Source organism: Phyllobates terribilis, unplaced genomic scaffold, assembly GCF_046119375.1.
Source record: "Phyllobates terribilis strain yellow unplaced genomic scaffold, ASM4611937v1 Scaffold_7__3_contigs__length_470593459, whole genome shotgun sequence".
In the NCBI taxonomy this organism is placed as follows: Eukaryota; Metazoa; Chordata; class Amphibia; order Anura; family Dendrobatidae; genus Phyllobates; species Phyllobates terribilis.
In genome coordinates this window covers 226,379,618-226,405,660 of record NW_027362767.1, presented here as the reverse complement: position 1 = coordinate 226,405,660, position 26,043 = coordinate 226,379,618, and the positions used below count along the sequence as shown (strand labels likewise).

General features: G+C 44.3%; 1 protein-coding gene across 1 annotated transcript in view; it reads right to left on the bottom strand.

Moving 5' to 3' along the window:
- The window catches only part of ADGRD2 (adhesion G protein-coupled receptor D2), a 642,994-nt gene that overhangs the window by 447,692 nt on the left and 169,259 nt on the right, over positions 1–26,043 (bottom strand). Inside the window, exons 14-16 of the mRNA XM_073639770.1 lie at positions 11,780–11,906; positions 11,332–11,435; positions 5,124–5,226 (exon numbers count right to left, since the gene is read on the bottom strand). Coding sequence (XP_073495871.1) covers positions 5,124–5,226; positions 11,332–11,435; positions 11,780–11,906 — 334 coding nt within the window. The remainder of the gene's footprint in view (positions 1–5,123; positions 5,227–11,331; positions 11,436–11,779; positions 11,907–26,043) is intronic.

The following is a 26,043-nucleotide window of genomic DNA, read 5'->3' as shown; positions in this document are numbered from 1 at the left end:
GGGCTCTAGCAGTGCTATTCCTGTTCCTCCTCGCACAAAGGAGCAGATACCAGTTCTCCTCCTGTTGGGTTGATGCCCTTCTGCGACCCTGATCAGTTTGTGTACCGGCCCATGGCCTGGAATTTGCTCCATACTTTTGAGTCTTTGCTCCATGCTAATGATGTCCTGGTGGATCAGCAAATCTTCCTGTGACAGCATGTATGGATGTGCCATCATGGAGGACCTGACCTACATGTGCAACCTGATTGGGCTGCAGGTACTGTCTGATGCTAACAGCAATGAGAAGAAAGCTAGCAAAATGCAAAACTAGAGAGGTGATATAAGGAGAAATAGTCTGTAGCCACTACCTGCAAAACCATTTTTTGAGGGTTGTCTTGCCTATCTACAGTCATATGAAAAAGTTTGGGCACCCCTATTAATCTTAAGCTTAATGTTTTATAAAAATTGGTGTTTTTGCAACAGCTATTTCAGTTTGATATATGTAATAACTGTTGGATACAGTAATGTTTCTGCCTTGAAATGAGGTTTATTGTACTAACAGAAAATGTGCAATCTGCATTCAAACAAAATTTGACAGGTGCATAAGTATGGGCACCTCACCAGAAAAGTGACATTAATATTTAGTAGATCCTCCTTTTGCAAAAATAACAGCCTCTAGTCGCTTCCTGTAGCTTTTTATGAGTTCCTGGATCCTGGATGAAGGTATTTTTGACCATTCCTCTTTACAAAACAATTCCAGTTCTGTTAAGTTTGATGGTCACCGAGCATGGACAGCCTCTTCAAATGATCCCACAGATGTTCAATGATATTCAGGTCTGGGGACTGGGATGGCCATTCCAGAACATTGTAATTGTTCCTCTGCATGAATGCCTGAGTAGATTTGGAGCGGTGTTTTGGATCATTGTCTTGCTGAAAGATCCATCCACTGCGTAACTTCAACTTTATCACTGATTCTTGAACACTATTGCCAAGAATCTGCTGATACTGAGTGGAATCCATGCGTCCCTCAACTTTAACAAGATTCCCAGTGCCGGCATTGACCACACAGCCCCAAAGCATGATGGAACCTCCACCAAATTTTACTGTGGGTAGCAAGTGTTTTTCTTGGAATGCTGTGTTTTTTTGCCACCATGCATAACGCCTTTTTGTATGACCAAACAACTCAATCTTGGTTTCATCAGTCCACAGGACCTTCTTCCAAAAAGAAATAGGCTTCTTCAAATGTGCTTTTGCATACCTCAGCCGACTCTGTTTGTGCGTACTTGCAGAAACGGCTTCTTTCGCATTACTCTCCCATACAGCTTCTCCTTGTGCAAAGTGCGTTGTATAGTTGACCGATGCACAGTGACACCATCTGCAGCAAGTTGATGCTGCAGCTCTCTGGAGGTGGTCTGAGGATTGTCCTTGACTGATCTCACCATTCTTCTTCTCTGCCTTTCTGATGTTTTTCTTGTCCTGACACTTCTGGCCTTAACAAGAACTGTCCCTATGTTCTTCCATTTCCTTACTATGTTCCTCACAGTGGAAACTGACAGGTTAAATCTCTGAGACAGCTTTTTGTATCCTTCCCCTGAACAACTATGTTGAATAATCTTTGTTTTCAGATCATTTGACAGTTGTTTTGAGGAGCCCATGATGCCACTCTTCAGAGGAGATTCAAACAGGAGAACAACTTGCAAGTGGCCACTTTAAGTAGCTTTTCTCATGATTGCATACACCTGGCTATAAAGTTCAAAGCTCAATGAGGTTACAAAACCAAAAAAAGTGCTTTAGTAAGTCAGTAAAAAGTAGGCAGGAGTATTTAAAACAAGAAAATGATAAGGGTGCCCATACTTATGCACCGGTCAAATTTTGTTTGAATGCAGATTGCACATTTTCTGTTAGCACAATAAACCTCATTTCAAGGCAGAAACATTACTGTGTCCAACAGTTATTACATATATCAAACTGAAATAGCTGTTGCAAAAACACCAATTTTTATAAAACATTAAGCTTAAGATTAATAGGGGTGCCCAAACTTTTTCATATGACTGTAGCTCACCTGTTGACACTTTGATTTGCACCAAAGTAGGTGAAATATAATCAAAATGAGAGCAGGCACTACATAGACAATTGGGGGTGCTGCTCCACATGCAAGACACCAAAAAATAGAACCCCCCCAAAAAGTCAGTGTGTATAAAAAAGAAAAAAAAAAGTGAACCCTCCTTTATACCCCTAAAACATGTATCTGCAAATGGAGTTTCTGGTTTGGATTCTTTTCCCAAGTCATGTGGCCAGACCCTTTAAAGGGTTGACACAGACTTTTATATGATTGCTACCTTCCCTTCACCAACTTGGAACTCTCCACAATGATAGACTTTTTATCCATGAGACTTTACCAATTAGAAACCCTGTCAGCGGCATCTCATCAAGCCATACCTGATTTCCTGCTTTGCACTTATGAGGGGCAAAAACTCCAAAACACGTGTCTGCAAATGGGGAGTTTGTTTTGGCCTCTTTATTTTAAGTCATGTGGCAAGGCCCTTTAAAATGGTCGATATACACTTTTAGGATTGCTACTTCCAATAGGTGGCACTAGAGTTTCTGTCCTCTTCCTCCCTGAGAAGGCTATTTGCATGCTCATTTTTATAAAAGCAGGTGAAATTGATTTACCACCCTTAATTTTGAGAAGTGAACATATCCACACAGGCAAAGAAATAAAACCATAGATGTCGATAAATTAAGCTACATGTATGTGTAATAATAAGAAATGACACAGGGAAAAAGTATTGAACACATGAAGAACGAAAGGTGCAAAGAGCCATGGAAAGGCATTACAACAGCTGAAACCTATCAGTAATTAGAAAGCAATTGTGACACTTAGTGAAAAATAATATCAGATGGTTCAATGGATGGTCTATAAAAAGGTGTCTCATTACCAAGGTGCCACACAAGAAAAATCTCATGATGGGTAAAACCAGTGAGCTGTCTCAAGAACTTCATAACCTTATTGTTGCAAAACATACTGATGGCATTGGTTACCAAAGAGTTTCTAAACTACTGAAGATTCCAGTGAGCACTGTTGGGGACGTAATCTGGAAGTTGAAAGATCATCATTTCACAACAAACCAGCCACAACCAGGTGCTCCCCACAAGATTTCAGACAGAAGAGTGAAAATAATTATCAGAAGTGTTGTCCAAGAGCCAAGGAATACATGTAGAGAGCTACAGAAAGACCTGGAATCAGCAGGTGCAATTGTTTCCAATAAAACTATAAGTAATGCACTCAACCTCCATGGCCTGTATGCACGCTCACCACACAACCTCTATGGCCTGTGTGCATGCTCACCACACAAGACCCTGTTGCTAAACAAAAAACATATTCAAACGCATTTACAGTTTGCTAAACGTCAGTTAGACAAACCTGTGAAATACTGAGAGAATATAGTCTTGTCAGAGGAGGCCATAGTGCACACCATGTTTGGAGGCCATAAGGCACTGCACATCACCCCAAAAACACCATACCAACAGTGAAGGAGGTGGGAACATCATGGTGTGGGGCTGTTTTTCAGCACTGGCAAGCTTCATATAATTGAAGGAAGGATGAATGGGAAAATGTAGAAGACATTCTTGATAAAAAATCTACTGCTATCTACCTGGATGATGAAGATGAAACGAGGGTGGACATTTCAGCAAGACCACCAACAAAGACTTTTGTGCGACGTATTAAATAGATTTCAGTAAGCGTGTTCAATACTTTTTCCCTGTGTCATTTCTCATTATTACACATAACTTAATTTATGGACTTCTATGATGATTTCTTTGCCTGTGTGCATTGGATGGGTTGTTACCGACATCTGTTGACTTCATGTCAATAGCACCTTTAGAAATATATTTACTTCGAAAATTGGTGACGTGTTTAATACTTATTTCACCCACCCTGTGTAGGTATGCAAGTATGTGTGCGTATAATATTATATATACTGTGCATATAATATATATATATATATATATATATATATATATATATATATATATATATATATACACACGAACACACACATTTCTATAAGCTTTCTTGTATTGCACAGTATCAGCTTCCCTAAACTGCCCACAACCAACGTGAAGTAAATGCATATTTCCCTTACAATAACCTTGAAAATGCGTCTACTATGGAGATGAGAACTTTGGAGCAATTTTTAAAATACAGTTAATGGAATTAATAAATAAAAAAAAATGACTATTCATGATAATACATATTAAAATAAGTGGCCTATTGTGTCAGGAGAATAGGAATATTTCCATTAAGGGCATAGGCGAGGTTCATGAAGCTTAACAAAAGGTAACTATAATTGAAATGGCAGAGATCCACTATAGAAATATCACTTTTTTATATGATTTTAGACTTAAAACAAAAAGACAGAATGAGAACTATCATTTTGTTCATGCAGTAGGTTATATGAATGAGCAGACCTCTGCAGAAGGTTTCTTTTCTATACAAGAAAAAAAAAGTTATTCTCGACAGGTCTGCCTTCCTCCAGTGTAGAAAGATCCACAAAAACGCTTTGCCAAAGAGGTTCCTGATGAAGTCTTGATCACTATAGACACTGACCCCTTTCTAGATAGGGGAAGCCCGTTACTGCCCGGTCTTGCCATATTCATGCATAATTTATGCCCTACCAAACACGGAAACACAAACAAGCTACCAAATAAAGTGACCACTGCTCTTGGGACATGGACAGTGCTGCTTCTCTTTGTTGCATTGGACTGTGCACAGTTCAGGTCAGCGGCTGGTGCAAACTGTCAATCATCAGGAGCACACTACCCCCTGGAAAGCAAGGTGGAAGCAGGGGAGCAGTACGCTCCTGAAGAACAATGATAAAAAAAAAACAAATCTTTCATTAAAACTAGAGAAAATGTCTCACATCTACCAGTCGTCACCGCGTTTAGCCAATTTTTTCGGTCTTTTAACGGGAGGGATGAATTATCTGCGGCAATAAAAGTATCAATCCTACTTTTTTAACTTTCCAACTGCTGTCGGAGGACTGTAGGAGAACATCATACAGTAATATATATATTAGTATAGAACTAAAGCTACTGTCTTAGGCTGCGATTTTATTTCATAAACCAGCTACAATACTGACCTCATTACTTTTCGCTATCTCGCTGAACATGAGCAATGTTTCTGCAGCAGCCAGAGCGAATATCAGATTCTTGTGAACAGTTGTTCTCTCCGATTTAGGAACTCTGAAATTGAAGATTATTTAGTACGTAAAATGCAAATAAATGAAAACTGCATAAATTATAGTTAAAAAAAAAACTAGCTGCAATTCAGCTTAGGCCATCAAAGACTATATATAAAAGTTGATGATCATCCTTCTTAAAGCATAAATGCAATCCTATCAATTTAAAAGCATCAAATTTCTTAGAACTTATTATTACATCTTTTGGTTAAAGAGAATATTTCAGCAGATTTTTGCTATGTAATCCAACAGCAACATGATGTAGGGGCAGAGACCCTGATTCCAGCGATGTATCACTTAGTTTACTGGGTGCAGCAGCTGTGATACAGTCACCGTTTGCTCCGCTGTAGATCTAGCAGAGCTCAGAATGCTGAGCTGTGTATAACCCCGCCCACACCATTGATTAGCAGCTTTCTGTGTAGAAAGCTGCCGATCAGTGATGGGGGTGTGTGGTTGGACCAGGAGGCACGAGGCACCTAGTCCAGTAATGATAATCTCCTTCTGATAAAACACTAATCTTATTAAAGTAACAAAACAAAGACCAGTAAGTGATACATCGCTGGAATCAAGGTCTCAGCCTCTACATCATGCTGCTCTCAGATTACATAACAAAACCTGCTCACAGATTTTAAGAGGACAGAACCGTTTAGTTTACGGTATGCTCAGAAAAAAATGATAGCATTTTTGTACACAGAAACCATTTGTTGAAAAAAACAAACTACCACAATTCACAGCTGAGGTTTATTGGTCTATTGTCAGAGGAATGTAGAAATGCAGCAGCTTTCTTGTCATAGTGGGGGCTGTCCAAAATACAGAATTAGACTGCTGTGATAAGTGACTGTCTGGAAGCTCAGGCAAAGGAACTGTCAGTCAAGTGTGGCGCCCCTGCGGGTTCAGTCGCCACAGAGGTACTGCATCTCACCCAGAGGTGTGGTATCCCACTCTCGGGTAAGGATAGAGTGCTGCCCGGGACCCTAACACCTGCTTCCAACACATCCACTTCAGTAGGGCAGGGCGAGATTGCTCCTACGGGAGAGCACAGTCCCTGGTCCCTGGCTGGAGTGGAGGAGAACCTAGTGAGGGGGAACCATGTAGTGGGTGTGGGTGGAGGACCTAGATCAGGGGAGCACTTGTGAGGGAGTGATATAAAAGGGGGAACCATATTGAAAGATCAGTTCAGTGAGTGAGGAGTGGTGTTGGAGGAGGAAAGTGAGGGGAGCAGAGGCTCTGCAAGAGCTCTGCTCCAGAGCGGGACTGATGAGAGGACCAGGACTGAAGGAAGAGGAGAGTGAGCAGGATTAAGGCTCCAGGAACAGAAGGGATCCCAGGGTGTACGGGAAGTGCTGGAGGCCACCTGTACGCCCGAATCTGCCAGGCGGTGGAGGGATCGAGCCGCAGAGGGGACCGGCCTCTAAACAAGTGGAGAACTACAAGGCTCAGCTAAGAACCGGAGGCTGCTGTACTTGCAAGGTGCAGTGGCCACAACCACAATTATATCGCCGAAAAGGTGGCCACATAGGGTCCAGGGGACTGCAGGTCGCCCGACAAGACCTAAGGCTACCGGATTGGGACACTGATTGTGAGGCGCAGGGCAGGAGGGCGAGAGCCAGCGCAGGAAGACGACTGAGGAAGGCACATAGAAAGGGGTCCTGTCAGGCACTCTTGAATTACCTGAGGGATTGCTGAACCCCTGCCTAGTGAATGCAGCATGACGTGGGAGGTTGTAGTCCGGAACCTGTAACCTGAGGAACTTAACAACTGTGAGTAAACTCGGAAGACTGCACCCTACTGTCTCTGTGATTATTATTGGCGCCATCACCCCTGCACTACAACGCCCAGCGCAACCTATAACATCTACACTGCCCTGGAGCTAAGCTCTACCTGTGGAGAGCCACACAAGCTTTGATGCACTAACATCAGCTCCAGAGGACCTGCTCCGCAGCGGCGGCTCCCTTTAGCCGCATACCACAGGTGGCGTCACAAACTTTGTACATAAAAATTATAAAATCCCCCTTTCTACTGACCGCCCTGGGTCACGGACCGGGTCACCGCCACTGTGACATCTCCCCTAGCAATGACGGGCCCGGCACCGAGTACCCCATGGCCCAGGGGGCACGTCATATTTGGCGTCACAAACAGGATATGAACCCCCCGTTATCACCGGGTATTGTGCACCTAGAGACTGTGTTTTCTACTGAATGTGGCACCCGCCCCAGAAGAACGGGCGCCATTATGTGAGAACCAAAAGACAACAAGAGACCGCCTCCCATCATGGGCCGGGTCCCAGAATGGCGCCAAAAATGGAGCACGCCCTAAGCAGCAGTGACCATGAACGTGGAGGTGTCCATCAAGGTGGGGGAGCTGCCCCCAGGTGTGGCCGACAGCAAGCAGCCATGGGACCGCCCCCGAAAGGGGAGAGGAAAAAAGAAGAAAACTGGGAGACAGGGTGTGGTCTCAAAGAGACCAGACAGACCACACCCGGCAGGCAAGATGGAAGGAGGCGAGCCTGGAACTCCAGCTTGCGGCCTGTAGCAAGACGAGACACCACTTACCTTGGGAGAGGTGATCAGTAAGCTGTCCCTGGAGGACGCGGAGTTCCTCCACGCCGAAATGTGTGAGCTAAGTCAGCGGGTGGGAGAGGCCCAGCAAACAGCCATCGCCAGCTGGAAGAGAGAGGTGCTGGAAAAGATGAGAGCGAGATGGCAGCAAGCACCGGAGTCCACCGGCAGCGCCCCAGCCCCGGCGGAGCCTAACCAGGACCAGGAGGAGGAGAGCAGCACAGGAGCGGCCGCAGGAGCAGGTAGGAAGAGTTTCCCTGTCCCGGGCGCAGACCGCGCTGACTTGCTCCTGGGCCCCCTGGCGGCGCCTCCATACCCGGGTGCACACGCTCCCGACTTGCTCCCAAGCCCAGAGTCTACTACACCGGGTGACTGCTCCGCCGACCAGCTGCTCGAGCCCCTGGCGGAATCTCTGTACCTGGGCGCCTGCTCCGCCGACCAGCTCCGCGATCCCCTGGCGGAATCCCCATACCACCTGGCCTGCTCCGCCGATCCGCTCCTTGACCCCCTGGCGGAATCCCCATACCCGGGCGCCTGCTCAGCTGACCTGCTCCTGGACCCCCTACCGGAGCCACCAGCCCCCGAACCTGAGTGGGCATACGGAGGCCCCACATATGACTGGTCCGCCAGGAATGCCGACTAGGGAGGACTCCCTCTGATGACGCCCATGCCTCCACCCCCCGGTCGCCTGCCCAGGAAGAGAGGAGTTCCGGTGGGACGACCGGGAAGGGGACCTCATGGGGTTCCCGAGGGAGGCGCAGACCCAGGCCCTCTGGAGGGAAGAGCTCCTGCAGTTGGAAAAGGAGCGATATAACCGGCAGATGCGGTGGGAGCACATGGAGGCCCGAAACATGGCGGCCAATGCCCGGGCCCGCCAGGTAAAGTCCACCACACCCAGTCCCCGTCTGGAGGGGATAGTGGTCAAATTTGACTTGGATGCTGGGTGGGGCTCTGTAAGGGAGCCCCATACTGATAGAGACGTGTTCGTTAACCGGCGGGATGAAGAACCCCACCTCCAACAGGGGCATCCTGACCGGGATCTATAACCCGGCAACTACGTTACCTTTACACGCCACAAGGGTGAACGCGGGTGGTACGCCCTTCAGGTGTACCGGGTGGCAAGAAGAAGAGACCTGACCCCGCAGCCCCAGGCTGAAAACCCGGCTGGGTCAGCCTGTAAAAATCAGGAGTTTACTCCCCCGAGGGAGCCTCACTGTTAAACTGTTTGTTTTGCAGAACTGTACATAGTTACCTGGAAAGGTACAGAAAGTTTTGTTCATTTAGTTACCCGGTAAGGGTACCAGAACTTGTAGGCTGAGGACTGTGAGCAGCCAAAAACTTTCCACTGTATATAATTGCACTTCTTAAAGTGCCCCTTATTGGTTTTATGTAACAACGAATGACCTCAGAACAAAAACCCGGTTGGCGTGGCCGAAGACGTGGTCCAACACCTGGATCATCCATGCCCTGCAGCCACGCCCAGGGCCTATGTTGAAGGTTTTCGGACGGGTCCCTCATGCTCATGTTTGCTAGCTAGCACCTTGATAAAGAGAATGGACACCAGTTGTAGATCGTACTGTAACCTGTTGGAAAATGTTTTATATGTGAAGAAAAATGTTATTTAAAAATTCTTATAATGTTTTGATAAAAGCGTAACCAGTAACGTTCAAGAAAAAGTGCCTCCCATAAAGGGAAGAAAAAGTTTTGCTGATTAATCTTATATGTGAATGCATTCTAAAATTTTTGAAAGTCTGAAATACCTTGTTTTTACTCTGTTCCAGCCCGCGGACGTGCTGTGTTTTACCAACAGGGTATGTGGCGCCCCTGCGGGTTCAGTCGCCACAGAGGTACTGCATCTCACCCAGAGGTGTGGTATCCCACTCTCGGGTAAGGATAGAGTGCTGCCCGGGACCCTAGCACCTGCATCCAACACATCCACTTCAGTAGGGCAGGGCGAGATTTCTCCTACGGGAGAGCACAGTCCCTGGTCCCTGGCTGGAGTGGAGGGGAACCTAGTGAGGGGAAACCATGTAGTGGGTGTGGGTGGAGGACCTAGATCAGGGGAGAACTTGTGAGGGAGTGATATAAAAGGGGGAACCATCTTGAAAGATCAGTTCAGTGAGTGAGGAGTGGTGTTGGAGGAGGAAAGTGAGGGGAGCAGAGGCTCTGCATGAGCTCTGCTCCAGAGCGGGCCTGAGGAGAGGACCAAGACTGAAGGAAGAGGAGAGTGAGCAGGAGAAAGGCTCCAGGAACAAAAGGGATCCCAGGGGTACGGGAAGTGCTGGAGGCCACCTGTACACCCGAATCTGCCAGGCGGTGGAGGGATCGAGCCGCAGAGGGGACCGGCCCCTAAACTAGTGGAGAACTCCAAGGCTCAGCTAGGAACCGGAGGCTGCTGTACTTGCAAGGTGCAGTGGCCACAACCACAATTATATCGCCGAAAAGGTGGCCACATAGGGTTCTGGGGACTGCAGGTCGCCCGACAAGACCCAAGGCTACCGGATTGGGACACTGATTGTGAGGCGCAGGGCAGGAGGGCGAGAGCCAGCGCAGGAAGACGACTGAGGAAGGCACATAGAAAGGGGTCCTGTCAGGCACTCTTGAATTACCTGAGGGATTGCTGAACCCCTGCCTGGTGAACGCAGCACGACGTGGGAGGTTGTAGTCCGGAACCTGTAACCTGAGGAACTTAACAACTGTGAGTAAACTCGGAAGACTGCACCCCACTGTCTCTGTGATTATTATCGGCGCCATCATCCCTGCACTACAACACCCAGCACAACCTATAACATCTACACTGCCCTGGAGCTAAGCTCTACCTGTGGAGAGCCACACCAGCTTTGCGGCACTAACATCAGCTCCAGAGGACTGCTCCGCAGCGGCGGCTCCCTTTAGCCGCATACCACAGGTGGCGTCACGAACTTTGTACATAACTATAAAATCCCCCTTTCTACTGACCGCCCTGGGTCACGGACCGGGTCACCGCCACTGTGACATCTCGCCTAGCAACGACTGGCCCTGCACCGAGTACCCCACGGCCCAGGGGGCGAGTCACAAGCAGGAGGAGGCGTTAGGCAAGGGAATAGAGCTGGAGTGACAGAGGCTTCAGATCTACCATAGCTCTTCAGCCTCATTTGCATACCAATTCGAACACTGATTTCTCCGTAACAGAGGATCGAGCTGGTCATGTAAAGGTAGGTATTGCTGAACTTGTCTTTAAAAGAGCTACATGCGTTTATAAATAGTTTTCCATCACTCTACATCTGAATCATTCTCTAAATACATAGTCCTTACGTCTTACGTGTATATAGCTTTCTTTGAATTTGCACTCCAAATCTTTGTCTTAAAATGTTCAGTAAAATATACGGATCATAAACTAATTTACGTAATCACTCTTGCTAGTAAGCCGAGATATTAATTTACACGTCCATTGTGTTTGAAAAATATTGTTGCAAAACTTATTTTTCACATTATGCCCGTATATCTTTGCACTGCAAAGAATGAAGCCGATAACGTTGCTAAAGTGGTAACAGCATCAAGTGGGTTCTTACCCAACAACGAGGAAGAGAATGAAAGTTACTATAAGAGCGATTAGTGATACTCCGCATCCAATAAAAGTCAAGGTCCTCAGAATCCACTCTTCTTCTTCACTTCTCTGTACATATAAATAAAATGTGTTACGTGAATGTCCAAGTTATTAGATTAAAAAAATAGCTATAAAAACTACATTAATTCACAGTACAATCCGTATGATACGTTTTAGCAAGTTAGAACTTCTGCCTATTAGAATAAAAAGTATACATTTATTAGGTTATGTGAACTTGAGAAAAGAGTAGAGATAAGTGGTGGACCATGACCTCTATTCAACAATGCTGGTAAATGTTGGGAAGCACATTACTCATCAGAACATATCATAATAGAAAATTCAAACATGGCAATCGCTGATAGCTCAGATGGTTTCAACAATTTCTAAAAGTCACTTATTGAGATTTGCTTTACCTGAACGTCATAAACTTGTAGCAAGACTGCAAAGTTGGTGGTGTGGTTACAAAAACAACTTGTTGCGTGAGGGAATGTATTTTTGATCTGACACCCATCTGTAGACCAGCCTCCTCCACTTTCTGGCCTAAAACAGAGAAGCCAAGAACATCAATCATCATCTAAGCTCTTCTTTCTCTGTGGCACACAGACAGAAGCAGCATTGAAGAAAATATCCATTAGTACTGAGCTGTGTGGCTGTGAAGCCAGCACTTAAGTGAGAAAAAACAATTGCTTGAATCAGCAACTCGGATCTGCCCATGTCTGCTTGGTCGCTCATTGAAATTAGTGTTCCTCACTCATTTCCCTTCTCCTCTCCAAAGGGTTAAATCTCTAGATAATATCTAAAAATTGTATGTGGCAGTATAAGGGGTCAGTATTCTTCGCCAGCATCTGTAACCCAAAACCAGCAGTGGAATGTTATCAGAAAAAGGTTAATGAAAAGCTTTGGGGCTTTTATGTGTTTTGGACCTATTCCTAATTTTCATTTATCAGGCCATCCAGTATATCTGCCCCCTTGGTGTGGAACAGAAACAATGAAGGGATAGTATACCGGTTAGCCTAATAATTGAAGAAGAGAACTAGTTTTCCTTCTTACACTATACGCTTACAGTAAATATCAACAAGAGAAGAGTAACCAAGAACCAGTTAGAGAAACAATGAAAATGGATAACACTAGCTACATCGTAAAGAAAAACTGGCGTTTTTTCAGAGTCTGTTCTGGGGGCCTGTTATTTAACCCCTCCCTTCCACATGCTGCCAATCACAGATCAGCTGCCAAGCTGTGATTAGCAGCATTTGATAGAGGGGTGAAAGGGTGACAAAACAAATAAATGAAGACTACTTATCTAGCACCATTTTCCCTCTACACTTTATGGACTGAGGCTCCGCACAGCAGGCATGATCAACTATTGACATCATCATGCCTGCAGTGCTAAGCCTCAGATGCACAGGATGAATGGTGAAAGAAGAAGCAGACGACTCACTGTTCCACTATTATATTCCCCTGGCTTATAGGCAGGGGTTACAGTTAGGATAAAACATGCATCTTCTTCCCCGATTCATCCTGAAACTGAATTATATGTCCCATCACTATCAAATCTACACAAGCTTCGATATTCATAATTTTCTTTTGGAGACATACATCTGGGCTCAATGTATACCATTTTTCTTGCAGGCAACCACAGTGTCACTTGAATTCAAAATGCATTTTCTGGGGACAAAGAAGCTTCCACTTTGTTAGTTATATGTAAACACATGTACCCTATCGTTGTCCAAGCCACTGAAAAGACTTCTCCTCTCTATATTACCTGCTTATTCTAAAACTCAAATTTTTCACACAAGAGACATCCTCTTTTACACTGCAGGGGTCATTTGTCCTAAAAGGAACTGCATGTATTCTAATTAGGTGATGGTTCACTATCCAGCTTAACTTCCTACTCCTTTATGTCCATTGTACCAGTCTAACTTCTAGGAGACTCAAACTGTCAGCTAGATTGCCAGCTCTTATCCTTACTGGAAAAGAGAGAGGGGAGGAGGGAGTGGGGTGAATGCACATTCACTACAGTGGCTGCATAGATTTTAATATTTTCTTTGATACGCATCCTGAGGATGTAGATACCGATGAAATAGAGATCATGGACAGAGGCAGATCAGTGGTACTCAAGTATGTTATATATCATGTGTTTAAAATATTGCATGAGTACAATTCTTAATCCAATCCCATCTTTCATCTTACCATTGAGGGAAGACCGAAAAAAAGGCAATAACGTTTTATTGAACACTGCAATTAAAAGTTTGAGACCTCAAGCAGTCCACATAAGAAATATTGGGTATTGGTTAGAAAACAATAGTTTCTACATAGTGATGATCCACAAAAAGAAATTTAAATATATTTAAATAAGCTAACAAATACAGAGTTAAATAAGATCCTTAAAAGGGTTGTCCAGTCTAGAATGAAACGTCTGCAGTCACTCTGTGTGACTGCAACCTTGAGAATCCTCCCAACGCATAGCTGGGAAGATTTCCCGGTGTCTGCTACGGGAACGGCGGTCAAGTATGCGATAATCATACTCCCGGCCAGAACCTGTCTAGTGCATTAAGCGAGGCCGTACCCACTAGATGGGTTCTGCCCGGGAATATGCATATCACATACTTGACTGCGGTTCCCGGAACAGATACTGTCGAATGCTTGCAGAGCACAGTGGATGCCCTGGGAGGATTCACAAGTCTGCAGTCACATAGAGTGATGGTAGACTTGTCATTCTAGACCGGACAACCCCTTTAAGTGTACAGACAACACCACATTTAAAGGTTCCAACATTCAGTCCACTTCTGTACTAAACATTTTGGCCATTTATCAGTTTTCCAATTGCGTAAAGAAATTATTGGAAAAATAATGGTTTGATTATGTGGGAACTATTTAATAATTAAATGCTCAGCCATAGTTCCTTAGAAATGTTATCAAAGCCCTTTGACTGTTTCCAGGATCCCAGATATGTATTCCCTGAGGTTTTCTCCGAAGAGAAACGTAAATTAATTTTTTTTTTAATATGACCCATAATCTGTAAAAATTCATTGAGAAATAAACTGAAATAATTTTGAGGGGGAATATAAAAATAACAAAACAAAAATAATGTTGGTGCATAAGTGTGTACACCCTTTTATAATTGGAGATGTGGGTGTGTTCTGAATTAGCCAATCACATTTATACTCATTGTAACTTTTCACTGAAAAAAAACACTTACTCATAATCTATTGTGCTATTCATGTCAGTGTTTAACGGACCGAGTGTTTGTGTAAAAATCACAGAGACGAGTCCTTTTTTTTCCCAGTATCATGGATAAAAAGTGCTAATAAAAGTCTATGTGTCCCTGAAAAACACGTACAACACATGAATCACTTTTTGTGCTGTCCGGGTTTAACGTTAGAGTACAGAAATAGGATAACCTCATGGGTATATAATTATATCTCACATCAAAAAACCCATAAAAAATAACCTTTACTAGATATCATTAAAATATTGCCTTAAGGCACACAAACAAATACTGTATAACATAGAAATAGAGATAAAATTTGTGAAAAGATGATCAAATGCTGTTAGCTCAGATGGATATATAGAAAGACATCAAGCTATAGGCTATAAGGTCTAACAAGACGACATGTAGTCCAGAGAGACCCAACCATTCAGAGTCTCTCACAAAAGCCTATTCTTATATAACAGTCATAGATCATAATAGCAAGATTAGCCACTAAGAGTACCGCTAGAAGATATTACTCATTTATTTTGATTCAAAAAAGATCCCCGGTGGAGGCGACATCAGTACAATATAAGATGATTCCTGAATCCTCTAATTCATCTCAGCATATCACCTGTTAATGTGAATATGCTTAATAACTAGCTGCAGTTAGCAGTATAATCACCAGGTGATAGTAGTACTCCAAAATTACAAACTAATATATAGATAAATAACTTCCCCAGGCTGGGATATAACAGCAGGTTCCCTTGCAAAAAAGGGTTCATATAGTATGAAGTATACACAGATGACGCAATACCTCCCACTACAGTTGTAGATATTTCAGATAAAGTGCATATAGAGTTAAAGTGCATAAATAATTACTCATCTTAATATGCAGGGACACTGCCTTCCCAGTATAGTATAGGGGTTCCACATTCCTCAACGCGTTTCCCCGTGTAAATCAAGTTTCATCAGGAGAAAAAATGGGATGATAATGTAATTAGGTATCCTGCTGATGGTTTGCAGTCTATCTTATGCTGCCACGAGCCCTCTTAATATACCCAATCTGATTTAATTCATCAACCCCTCCTTCCTTAATCTGGACGAAAAACCTCCATTGATACCATCAGAAGAAATTGTCCCCTCCCTGTGCAGCAACGCATGTCTAACATACAGTACAGACCAAAAGTTTGGACACACCTTCTCATTTAAAGATTTTTCTGTATTTTCATGACTTTGAAAATTGTAAATTCACACTGAAGGCATCAAAACTATGAATTAACACGTGTGGAATTATATACTTAAAAAAAAAGTGTGAAATAACTGAAAATATGTCTTATATTCTAGGTTATTCAAAGTAGCCACCTTTTGCTTTGATGACTGCTTTGCACACTCTTGGCATTCTCTTGATGAGCTTCAAGAGGTAGTCACCGGAAATGGTTTTCACTTCACAGGTGTGCCCTGTCAGGGTTAATAAGTGGGATTTCTTGCCTTATAAATGGGGTTGGGACCATCAGTTGTGTTGTGCAGAAGTCTGGTGGATACACAGCTGATAGTCCTACTGAATAGACTGTTAGAATTTGTATTATGGCAAGAAAAAAGCAGCTAAGTAAAGAAAAATGAGTGGCCATCATTACTTTAAGAAATGAAGGTTAGTCAGTCCGAAAAATTGGGAAAACTTTGAAAGTGTCCCCAAGTGCAGTTGCAAAAACCATCAAGCGCTACAAAGAAACTGGCTCACATGAGGACCACCCCAGGAAAGGAAGACCAAGAGTCACCTCTGCTTCTGAGGATAAGTTTATCTGAGTTACCAGCCTCAGAAATCGCAGGTTAACAGCAGCTCAGATTAGAGACCAGATCAATTCCTCACAGAGTTCTAGCAGCAGACACATCTCTACAATAACTGTTAAGAGGAGACTTTGTGCAGCAGGCCTTCATGGTAAAATAGCTTCTAGGAAACCACTGCTAAGGACAGGCAACAAGCAGAAGAGACTTGTTTGGGCTAAAGAACACAAGGAATGGACATTAGACCAGTGGAAATCTGTGCTTTTGCCTGATGAGTCCAAATTTGAGATCTTTGGTTCCATCCACCGTGTCTTTGTGCGACGCAGAAAAGGTGAATTGATGGACTCTACATGCCTGGTTCCCACCGTGAAGCATGGAGGAGGAGGTGTGATGGTGGGAGGGTGCTTTGCTGGTGACACTGTTGGGGATTTATTCAAAATTGAAGGCATACTGAACCAGCATGGCTACCACAGCATCTTGCAGCGGCATGCTATTCCATCCCGTTTGCGTTTAGTTGGATCATCATTTATTTTTCAACAGGACAATGACCTCAAACACACCTCCAGGCTGTGTAAGGGCTATTTGACCAAGATGGAGAGTGATGGGGTGCTACGCCAGATGACCTGGCCTCCACAGTCACCAGACCTGAACCCAATCGAGATGGTTTGGGGTGAGCTGGACCGCAGAGTGAAGGCAAAAGGGCCCACAAGTGCTAAGCATCTCTGGGAACTCCTTCAAGATTGTTGGAAGACCATTTCCGGTGACTACCTCTTGAAGCTCATCAAGAGAATGCCAAGAGTGTGCAAAGCAGTCATCAAAGCAAAAGGTGACTACTTTGAAGAACCTAGAATATAAGACATATTTTCAGTTGTTTCACACTTTTTTGTTAAGTATATAATTCCACATGTGTTAATTCATTGTTTTGATGCCTTCAGTGTGAATGTACAATTTTCATAGTTATAAAAATACAGAAAAATCTTTAAATGAGAAGGTGTGTCCAAACTTTTGGTCTGTACTGTACCTTCATCCACCAGAGGTCTGAGGCACATACTGCTCAAAACCAAGATATGTGTTCCTTAATGGTGGCAACTCACTAAGGCCAGTAGTGTGAATGTATATCAGGGATCACACTCCACAGTTATGGATCAAACATATGATACATAAATATTGAAGTCCAGGATACAGATAGATAAAGCCTCAATAGGTACGTTCAAGCCAGGACCCCTGTTTAATAGGCCGTTTATAGAGACTGTGGACCAAACGGTCCCCAATGGATCGTCCTTTCCTATAGGTAATGCTAGGATAGTCAGAAACAAACCCCTTGAGATCTGGGTCCATCTTAAGTATACCCCAGTATTTATGGACAATTGTAGACACCTTGTTTGCCCTGCTGTCAATAATTCTGGGTGGACCATTACCATCATCCTCATTAGTTATCGGATATAGCAATCTTTGTCTATTCTGACCACTGCCATGAATGTAAGCTGTTTTGATAACCTTATCAGGATACCCCCTACTTTTAAAGTGGTCCCTCAGCTCGCGAGACTGGGATAAAAATACCTCCTGGTTGGAACAGTTTCTCCTAATACGTAAAAACTATCCCTTGGGAATGCCCTTTTTGAGTAGACCTGGGTGGTGGCTCCCCCATCTGAGGAGACTGTTTGCTGCGGTCGGTTTTCGGTAGGTTCGTGTAGTAATGAACCCTTCCTGATCTGTACCGATCGTTAAATCCAAAAAAGTCAAATCATCCCCCCTTATTTCAAATGTAAACCTCATATTAATTTCATTTATATTGAGGCACTGTATAAATTTCTGGAAATCATCCACCGACCCTGACCACAGAAGGAAAACGTCATCGATAAACCGAGACCACAGCAAAATAAATGGAAACCACCATGCTTCCTCCCGCAACACTACAGTCTCCTCCCACCAGCCTTGAAGAGATTTGCATATGATGGGGCAGAGGGGCTCCCCATCGCGGTCCCCCTGAGCTGATGGTAGGTCTTGCCGTAAAAGGAAAATGGGTTTAACGTTACCAAGGATAAGATAAGCTTTGTAATTTTTTTATCTATCCGTGAAAAACAATGATGACACTGATGGTAAAAACAAACACACTGCCTCTATCTGAGCCATTTTTGGATATCTGGATGCTGAAACAGATCAATACAATCGTGGTGTAAGGAAACTTTTACACATAGCAGCAGCAGGATCCAAAACAATTCTTCACACATGGCTTAGTCCGCAGCCCCCTCCAGACAAATTGTTTTTAGAAAAACTTGCCTTTATAATGAAGATGGACTGGGTGGACGAGTCTCTTCAAGAGGAGCAAAGAGTTCAAAATTTGACATTTGGGAGACATTTTTAGAACTTTTAACTTACCACCTTCATAAATCCTTGCAAGATAGTTTTTGACCAACCACTTGGCTTCAACAAAGGCTGCTGATGGGAGATCCTCTGAATGTGAAACCTTCGTTTTCCACTACAGATTATGTCTGTGGCACGGGGATGCAAAGCCGCACACCACATAATGAGATCTTCTATTACCATATTCTCTACTACTATATGCTCTACTACTATTTCCTTTACAAGCATTATAATTCTACTTGATGGGAGAGAGGAGGAAACATGGGTAATTGTTGGTATTGGCGCTCATTTGACGCCACTGTTAAAGTGTACTTTGTTGTCCCATTAACCTATTCCACAGTAATTTATATTACATCATTGACTTACAGTGGAGTGAAAAGTGTTTGCCCCCTTCCTGATTTCTTATTCTTTTGCATGTTTGTCATACTTAAATGTTTCAGATCACAAAACAAATTTGAATATTAGATAAAGATGACACAAGTAAATACAAAATTCAGTTTTTAAATGAGAGTCTTTATTATTAAGGGAAAAAAATCCAAACCTATAGGGCCCTGTGTGAAAAAGTGATTGCTCCCCCTCCTAAAACATATATCAAAGGGAATCTGTCACCCCCTGGCACTTATCTGACCTCTAATATAGGAATACATGTGATAGAAATGTGAATCTATACCTACCTGTATGACTCATATTAGAGGTTTGGTTGCTGTGAAATGTCTTTTTATTCAGTCAAGTTTCTGATGTTGTGGAGCCGGTGCCTGGAAGAAATCCCCACTTCCTGTGTGAATTACCATGTTTCTCCCCTCCCCTGTATGCCACAGTGCCCTGTGATGTGCAGTTGCAGCAGCCAAGTCCAGGCACTGTGACATGCAGGGGAGGGGGGAAGCATTGTAATTCACACAGGAGGAGGAGATTTCTTCCAGTCCCCGGGACTGGAACACATCAGAAACTTGTAGGAATAAAAAGACATTTCACAGCAACAATACCTCTAATATGAGTCATACAGGTAGGTATAGATTTACATTTCTATCACATGTATTCTCATACTAGAGGTCAGATAAGTCCCAGGGGGTGACAGATTCCCTTTAACTGTGGTTTATCACATCTTTGGGAAGCGGAGTTCAATTTCCCTAGCCACACACAGGCCTGATTACTGCCACTTCTTTTCTCAATCAAGAAATCCCTTAAATAGGACCTGCCTGACAAAGTGAAGTAGAACAAAAGATCCTCAAAAGCTAGACATCATGCTGCGATCCAAAGAAATTCAGGAACAAATGAAAAACAAAGTAATTGAGAGCTATCAGTCTGGAAAAGGTTATAAAACTATATCTAAAGCTTTGGGACTCCAGCGAACCACAGTGAGAGCCATTATCCACAAATGGCGAAAACATGGAACAGTGGTGAATATTCCCGGAGTGGCTGGCTGACCAAAATGACCCCAACAGCACAGTAACGACTCATCCAAGAGGACACAACAACACACCCCACAACAACATCCAAAGAACTGCAGGCCTCAGTTAAGGTCAATGTTCATGACTCCACCATAAAAAAGACAGGAAAAAATGGTATGCATGGAAGAGATTCAAGACAAAAACCACTGCTGAGCAAAAAGAACATTAAGTCTTCTCTCAGTTTTGCCAGAAAATATCTTGATGATCGCCAAGACTTTTGGGAGAATATTCTGTGGACTGACGAGACAAAAGTTTAATTTTTTGGAAGGTGTATTCCCCATTACATCTGGAATAGAAGTAACACTGCATTTCAGAAAAAGAACATCATACCAACAGTAAAATATGGTGGTGGTGGTAGTGTGATGGTCTGGGGCTGTTTTGCTGCTTCAAAACTTGGAAGACTTGCTGTGTAATGGAACAATGAATTCTTCTTTTAGTGTCTACCAAAAAATCTTGAAGGAGAATGTACAGCCATCTGTTCTTGACCTTAAGCTGAAGCGCACTTTGGCTATGCAGCAGGACAATGATCCAAAACACACCAGCAAGTCCACCTCTGAATGGATTAAGAAAAACAAAATTAAGACTTTGGAGTGGCCTAGTCGAATTCCTTACCTTAATCCGATTGGGATGTTGTGGCATGACCTTAAAAATGTGGTTCATGCTCGGAAACCCTCCAATGTGGCTGAATTACAACAATTTTGCAAAGATGAGTGGCCAAAATTCCTCCAGAGCGTTGTAAAAGACTCATTGCCAGTCATCACAAATGCTTGATTGCAGTTGTTGTTGCTAAGGGTGGCCCAACCAGTTATTAGGTTTGGGGTCAATCACTTTTTCACACAGGGCCCTGTAGGTTTGGATTTCTTGTTCCCTTAATAATATAGACCTTCATTTAAAAACTGCATTTTGTGTTTACTTGTGTCATCTTTGTCTAACATTTAAATTTGTTTTGTGATCTGAAACATTTACATGTGACAAACATGCAAAACAATAAGAAATCAGGAAGGGGGCAAATACTTTTTCACACCACTGTAAGTTAATGAAGTAATATAAATTACTGCCCAATAGGTTAATGGACAACAAAGTACACTTTAACAGTGACGTCAAATGAGCACCAATAACAACAATTACCCATGTTATCTCCTCTCTTCCATCAAGGAGAATTTTAATGATTGTAAAAGAAATAGTAGTAGAGAAGTAGTAGAGAATATAGTAATAGAAGATCTCATTATGTGGTGCACGGCTTTGTGTCCCCGTGTCACATACATAATCTGTAGTGGAAAACGAAGGTTTCACATTCAGAGGATCTCCCATCAGCAGCCTTTGTTGAAACCATTTGGTTGGTCAAAAACTATCTTGCAAGGATTTACGAAGGTGGTAAGTTAAAAGTTCTAAAAATGTCTCCCAAATGTCAAATTTTGAACTCTTTGCTCCCCTTGAAGAGACTCGTCTACCCAGTCCATCTTCATTATAAAGGCAAGTTTTTCTAAAAACAATTTGTCTGGAGGGGGCTGCGGACTAAGCCATGTGTGAAGAATTGTTTTGGATCCTGCTGCTGCTATGTGTAAAAGTTTCCTTACACCAGGATTGCATTGATCTGCTTCAGCATCCAGATATCCAAAAATGGCTCAGATAGAGGTAGTGTGTTTGTTTTTACCATCAGTGTGTGACAGGCAGAAGTAGGGCTGCCACTAGGAATTTCAGGGCCCCATACTGGCAACATTTTCGGGCCCCCCTGAGACTCCTCCCCAGGCTCCACCCCAGCTCCACCTCCATTCCTCAAACCTTTCACAGTCCCTCCACCCAGGGAGGGCGCACCAGATCACACACATAGCCAGCAGCTTTTGTTTTGATCAAAAGATTTCTTAAGCCGCTACCAGGACAAGGTAGACTCTTCTGGCAGGGCCCTACTCTACTCTAACCTATTAAACATTTCTTATAATACCCATTTAAGTATATTTTCCTTTAAGGGAATGTGTCACATACATTTTTTAAAAATGACCAATAATACCACATACAAGGGACAAATACTGCGACACCATTACCAGACCACATATTACCACCACATAGTGACTGAATAATGTCACATACAAGGAACAGATACCGCCACACCATGACTAGACCACATATTACAACCACATAGTGACCGAATAGTACCATATACAAGGGACAAATACAGTCGCATCATGACCATACCACATAGTGACCAAACAATACCACATACAAGGAACAGATACCGCCACACCATGGCCAGACCACATATTACCATGACATAGTGACTGACTACTACAATACTGATCATTAATAAAAAAAAAAAAACAATGCTAATATTACCATAAATGCCATTATACACATGAGCTCTGCACATAGTATACAGTGTATAGTGTAAGTGTACAGGTAATACAGTGATCACCAGTGACATTATACACAGGCGCCCTGTGTATAGTATTGTAGTGTATAGTGTCAGTGTACAGGTAACACACTGACTCATCGGTGACATGTCTAGATGAAGTCCTTGATCTTAGCTTTTCTTGTTCATACAACACAGACCGCCACCAATTCTTCCAGACAGGACTCGTCTCTGCAGAAAATAGCATGGTTATCTAGAGTAGTTTCAGGAGCACATTCCCCACTTTTTCCCCAACTTCTACACTACACTACTATGAAGAAAAAAAGTGACATAGTGTCGCCCTTTACAGTAACAGGACCCCCTCTTACTGAAAACAGTATCCTCAAAAATAAAATATATCACAGCAGTAATAAAATCCATTATTAGCCCCTACAGTAATAATGTCCCACATCCTGCTTCCATATGTACTCAATTCTGGGCCCCATGTGACTGCATCCTGCCCTCATGTCATGTCTCAGCTCTCCCCCTCCGTGTCTCAGCTCTGCCCCTCCGTGTCTCAGCTCTGCACCCCATGTCTCAGCTCTGCCCCTCCATGTCTCAGCTCTGTTCCCCCATGTCTCAGCTCGGCCTCCCGTGTCTCAGCTCTGCACCCCCGTGTCTCAGCTCTGCTCCCTCCGTGTCTCAGCTCTGCCCCTCCGTGTCTCAGCTCTGCCCCTCCGTGTCTCAGCTCTGCCCCTCCGTGTCTCAGCTCTGCCCCTCCGTGTCTCAGCTCTGCCCCTCCGTGTCTCAGCTCTGCCCCTCCGTGTCTCAGCTCTGCCCCTCCGTGTCTCAGCTCTGCCCCTCCGTGTCTCAGCTCTGCCCCTCCGTGTCTCAGCTCTGCCCCTCCGTGTCTCAGCTCTGCCCCTCCGTGTCTCAGCTCTGCCCCTCCATGTCTCCAAAAAAAAAAAATTCCTCCTTACCTTGCTGCCGCTCCAGCGGTGACACTCCTTCCTTGATTTGAAGCACGGACACCAGCCAGTCACACTGACACCAGAGACGTGTGCGTGACGTCAGCTGCCAGGCTGTGATTGTCTGGTGGCCGTTAAAAATTGCCATGCGGGAAGAATCCCGCACGACAATAGCTTTAAAGTGAACCTGCGTCCCAGCGAGGATGCAAGTTCAGTTCCCTGGGGTCCGGTGAGCAGAGGGTCCCTTTGCTCCCTGGGCCCCATATGCCAGTAAGGGCAGTAATGACATGATGGTCGCCCTGGGCAGAAGTGGTGCTGTTGTTTCAAAAGCATCCAGCAACTAGAGGGGTTAACACAGCCACAGAAGACAGGAAGTGGTTAGCAGAGCCCCAGGGCAATTGTGGGGAAGTTTTTTATTGTCTAGGAGCAGCCGGAAGGAGGAAGGATCAGCCATGTGTTATCGGAGTGTCACAGAAATGCAGGCAAGTGAAATTAACAAGATTCAAGTAGAGAGTGAAGTTGGGCTATGGTAATAGACCCTGTACTGACACCTGGGAATAAGATCGTTTGACAGGAAGATAAGAGTGGGAGGATCGTCACACAGGAATCATTTCCCTCACCAAATCCCCCCCCTCCATCTCACTGCAGGATAAAGGATGCTGTGTAAATACTGTGCCTCTGTGAAGAGACTATCTTAATTTTATTGAAAGCCTGTTACTAAACAGACTCGTTTTATGTGCTGGACGTGCACCTTCATTAAACAACCGTGTTGAACTGTTATCTGGGACCCTATCAGCATGGTGTGTGCCTGAAAACTAATGCATCTCATGACTCTGGAAGCTACAATCAATGGTTGCCCTGAATAACGTTCCCTCTTTGATTCCAAGAATTCATGGAACCTGTATAGTTCCTAGATAAGCCTAGTGGCATACTTAATCTCTTCTGGCACCTAGCATCTCTGTTTATGGAGCCCGCAAACTATTCTATGATAATTTGTTCTCCAAGAGTCAAATAGTACTCCTTCCCTCCTGAGCCTCGCCATGTGGTTAAGCAGTACTGTACAGCCACATATGGGGTATTGCCATGTTCAGCAGAAATTGTGTGAGAGCCCCCAGCTGTCAGCTTTTTATTGGCTGGTTTTCAAAAATAGAGAGGTACCAAGCCATTCTTTTAAATAAATTAAATAAAAAGTTGAATAAAACGGCGTGGGGTCCCCCATTTTTGACAACCAATCAAGCTAAAGCAGACAGCTGGGGGCTGATATTCTCTGACTGATAAGGGGCCATGGATATTGGCCCTTCCTAGACTAAAAATAGCAGCCCGCAGCCGCCCCCAAAAAAGCGCATCTATTAGATGCACTAATTCTGGTGCCTTGCCCGGCTATGGTGGCAAGTGGGGTAATATTTGTGTGGTTGATAACTTTGTAATGTCAGCTGACATCAAGTCCACAGGTTAATAATGGAGAGGCGTCTATAAGACACTACGTTGTCTATATGAGAATGGTCATAGTAAGGGCCAGGGGGCTGCAAAAGTGAGCAAAATGGGGGTAAGAGCAGGACAAGTGCTCTGAAAACAAATTTGGATAGGGAAATTACTTAACATAAAATCCCCCCAAAAAAGGATCCCACGGCGGAGTCAGCTCTAATACTGACAGAGGCGCCACATAGGGCCTTACTCCCTTGCCCCTCTTCTGAGTGACTCTGTGCATTGCCCTGGGTGCGTTTGTAGCGCCCCGAGGGTTCGGCCGCTACAGGGGTATTGCACCTCAGTCCAGAGGTGTGATATTCCACTCCCAGGTAAGGATGGAGTGTGGACCAGGACTCAGTTAGCTGCATACAGCACACACACCCCATTTCCGAGGGACAGCTCAACGGTGCTCCCACTAGACATAAGTGCAGGCACGACCGACCATGTCCCTGCTGGAGTGGGGAGGGAGGGGTGGAACACCCAGTGCTGTAGGGGCAGATAGGGGGCGGTTTCTGAGCGTAGGAAGGAGCCCATTGGTTGCTGGTCACCTGGGCTCATGGCTAGAGGGAGGTATAAAAGGTGGGCACCATCTTAGCTCTAAGAGAAGTTCAGTTCTGTGGAGAGGAGAAGACAGGGAGCAGCAGCTCAGGCTGAGTGCTGCTCCAGAGGCAGGCCTAGGGAAGAGGCCGGGGCCTGAGAGGAGAAGGAGAAGTGGGCCTGGAGAAGAGGCTGAGGAGGAGGTGAAGGGGAGCTGAGATTCTGGCTCATCTCAGCTCCAAGAGAAAGGAACAGAAACAGAAAGGAACTGCAAAGAAGGAGAGACAGAGAAACAGAAGGGCTCAGGAACAAGAAGGTGGAAGGAACCCTAAGAACCCACGAGAATCCAGGGTGCAGGGTCAGGCAGATTAAGGGTACCGGATCCCAAGTTGGTGGAGGAGAAACTACCCTCAGCCAAAGACCGGTCGTCGTGATCATCTATTGGTGCGACACCTCATCAAACCTGCTAGGAAGGCACCATATAGGACAGCGGGGAACGGGGCCCACGTTTAACCGCACAGGTCCGCGGCAGCTGGACAAAAGTGGGTCACTGGTGAGGCAGGCCAGAGAAAGGATAAAAGGGGGTCCTGTG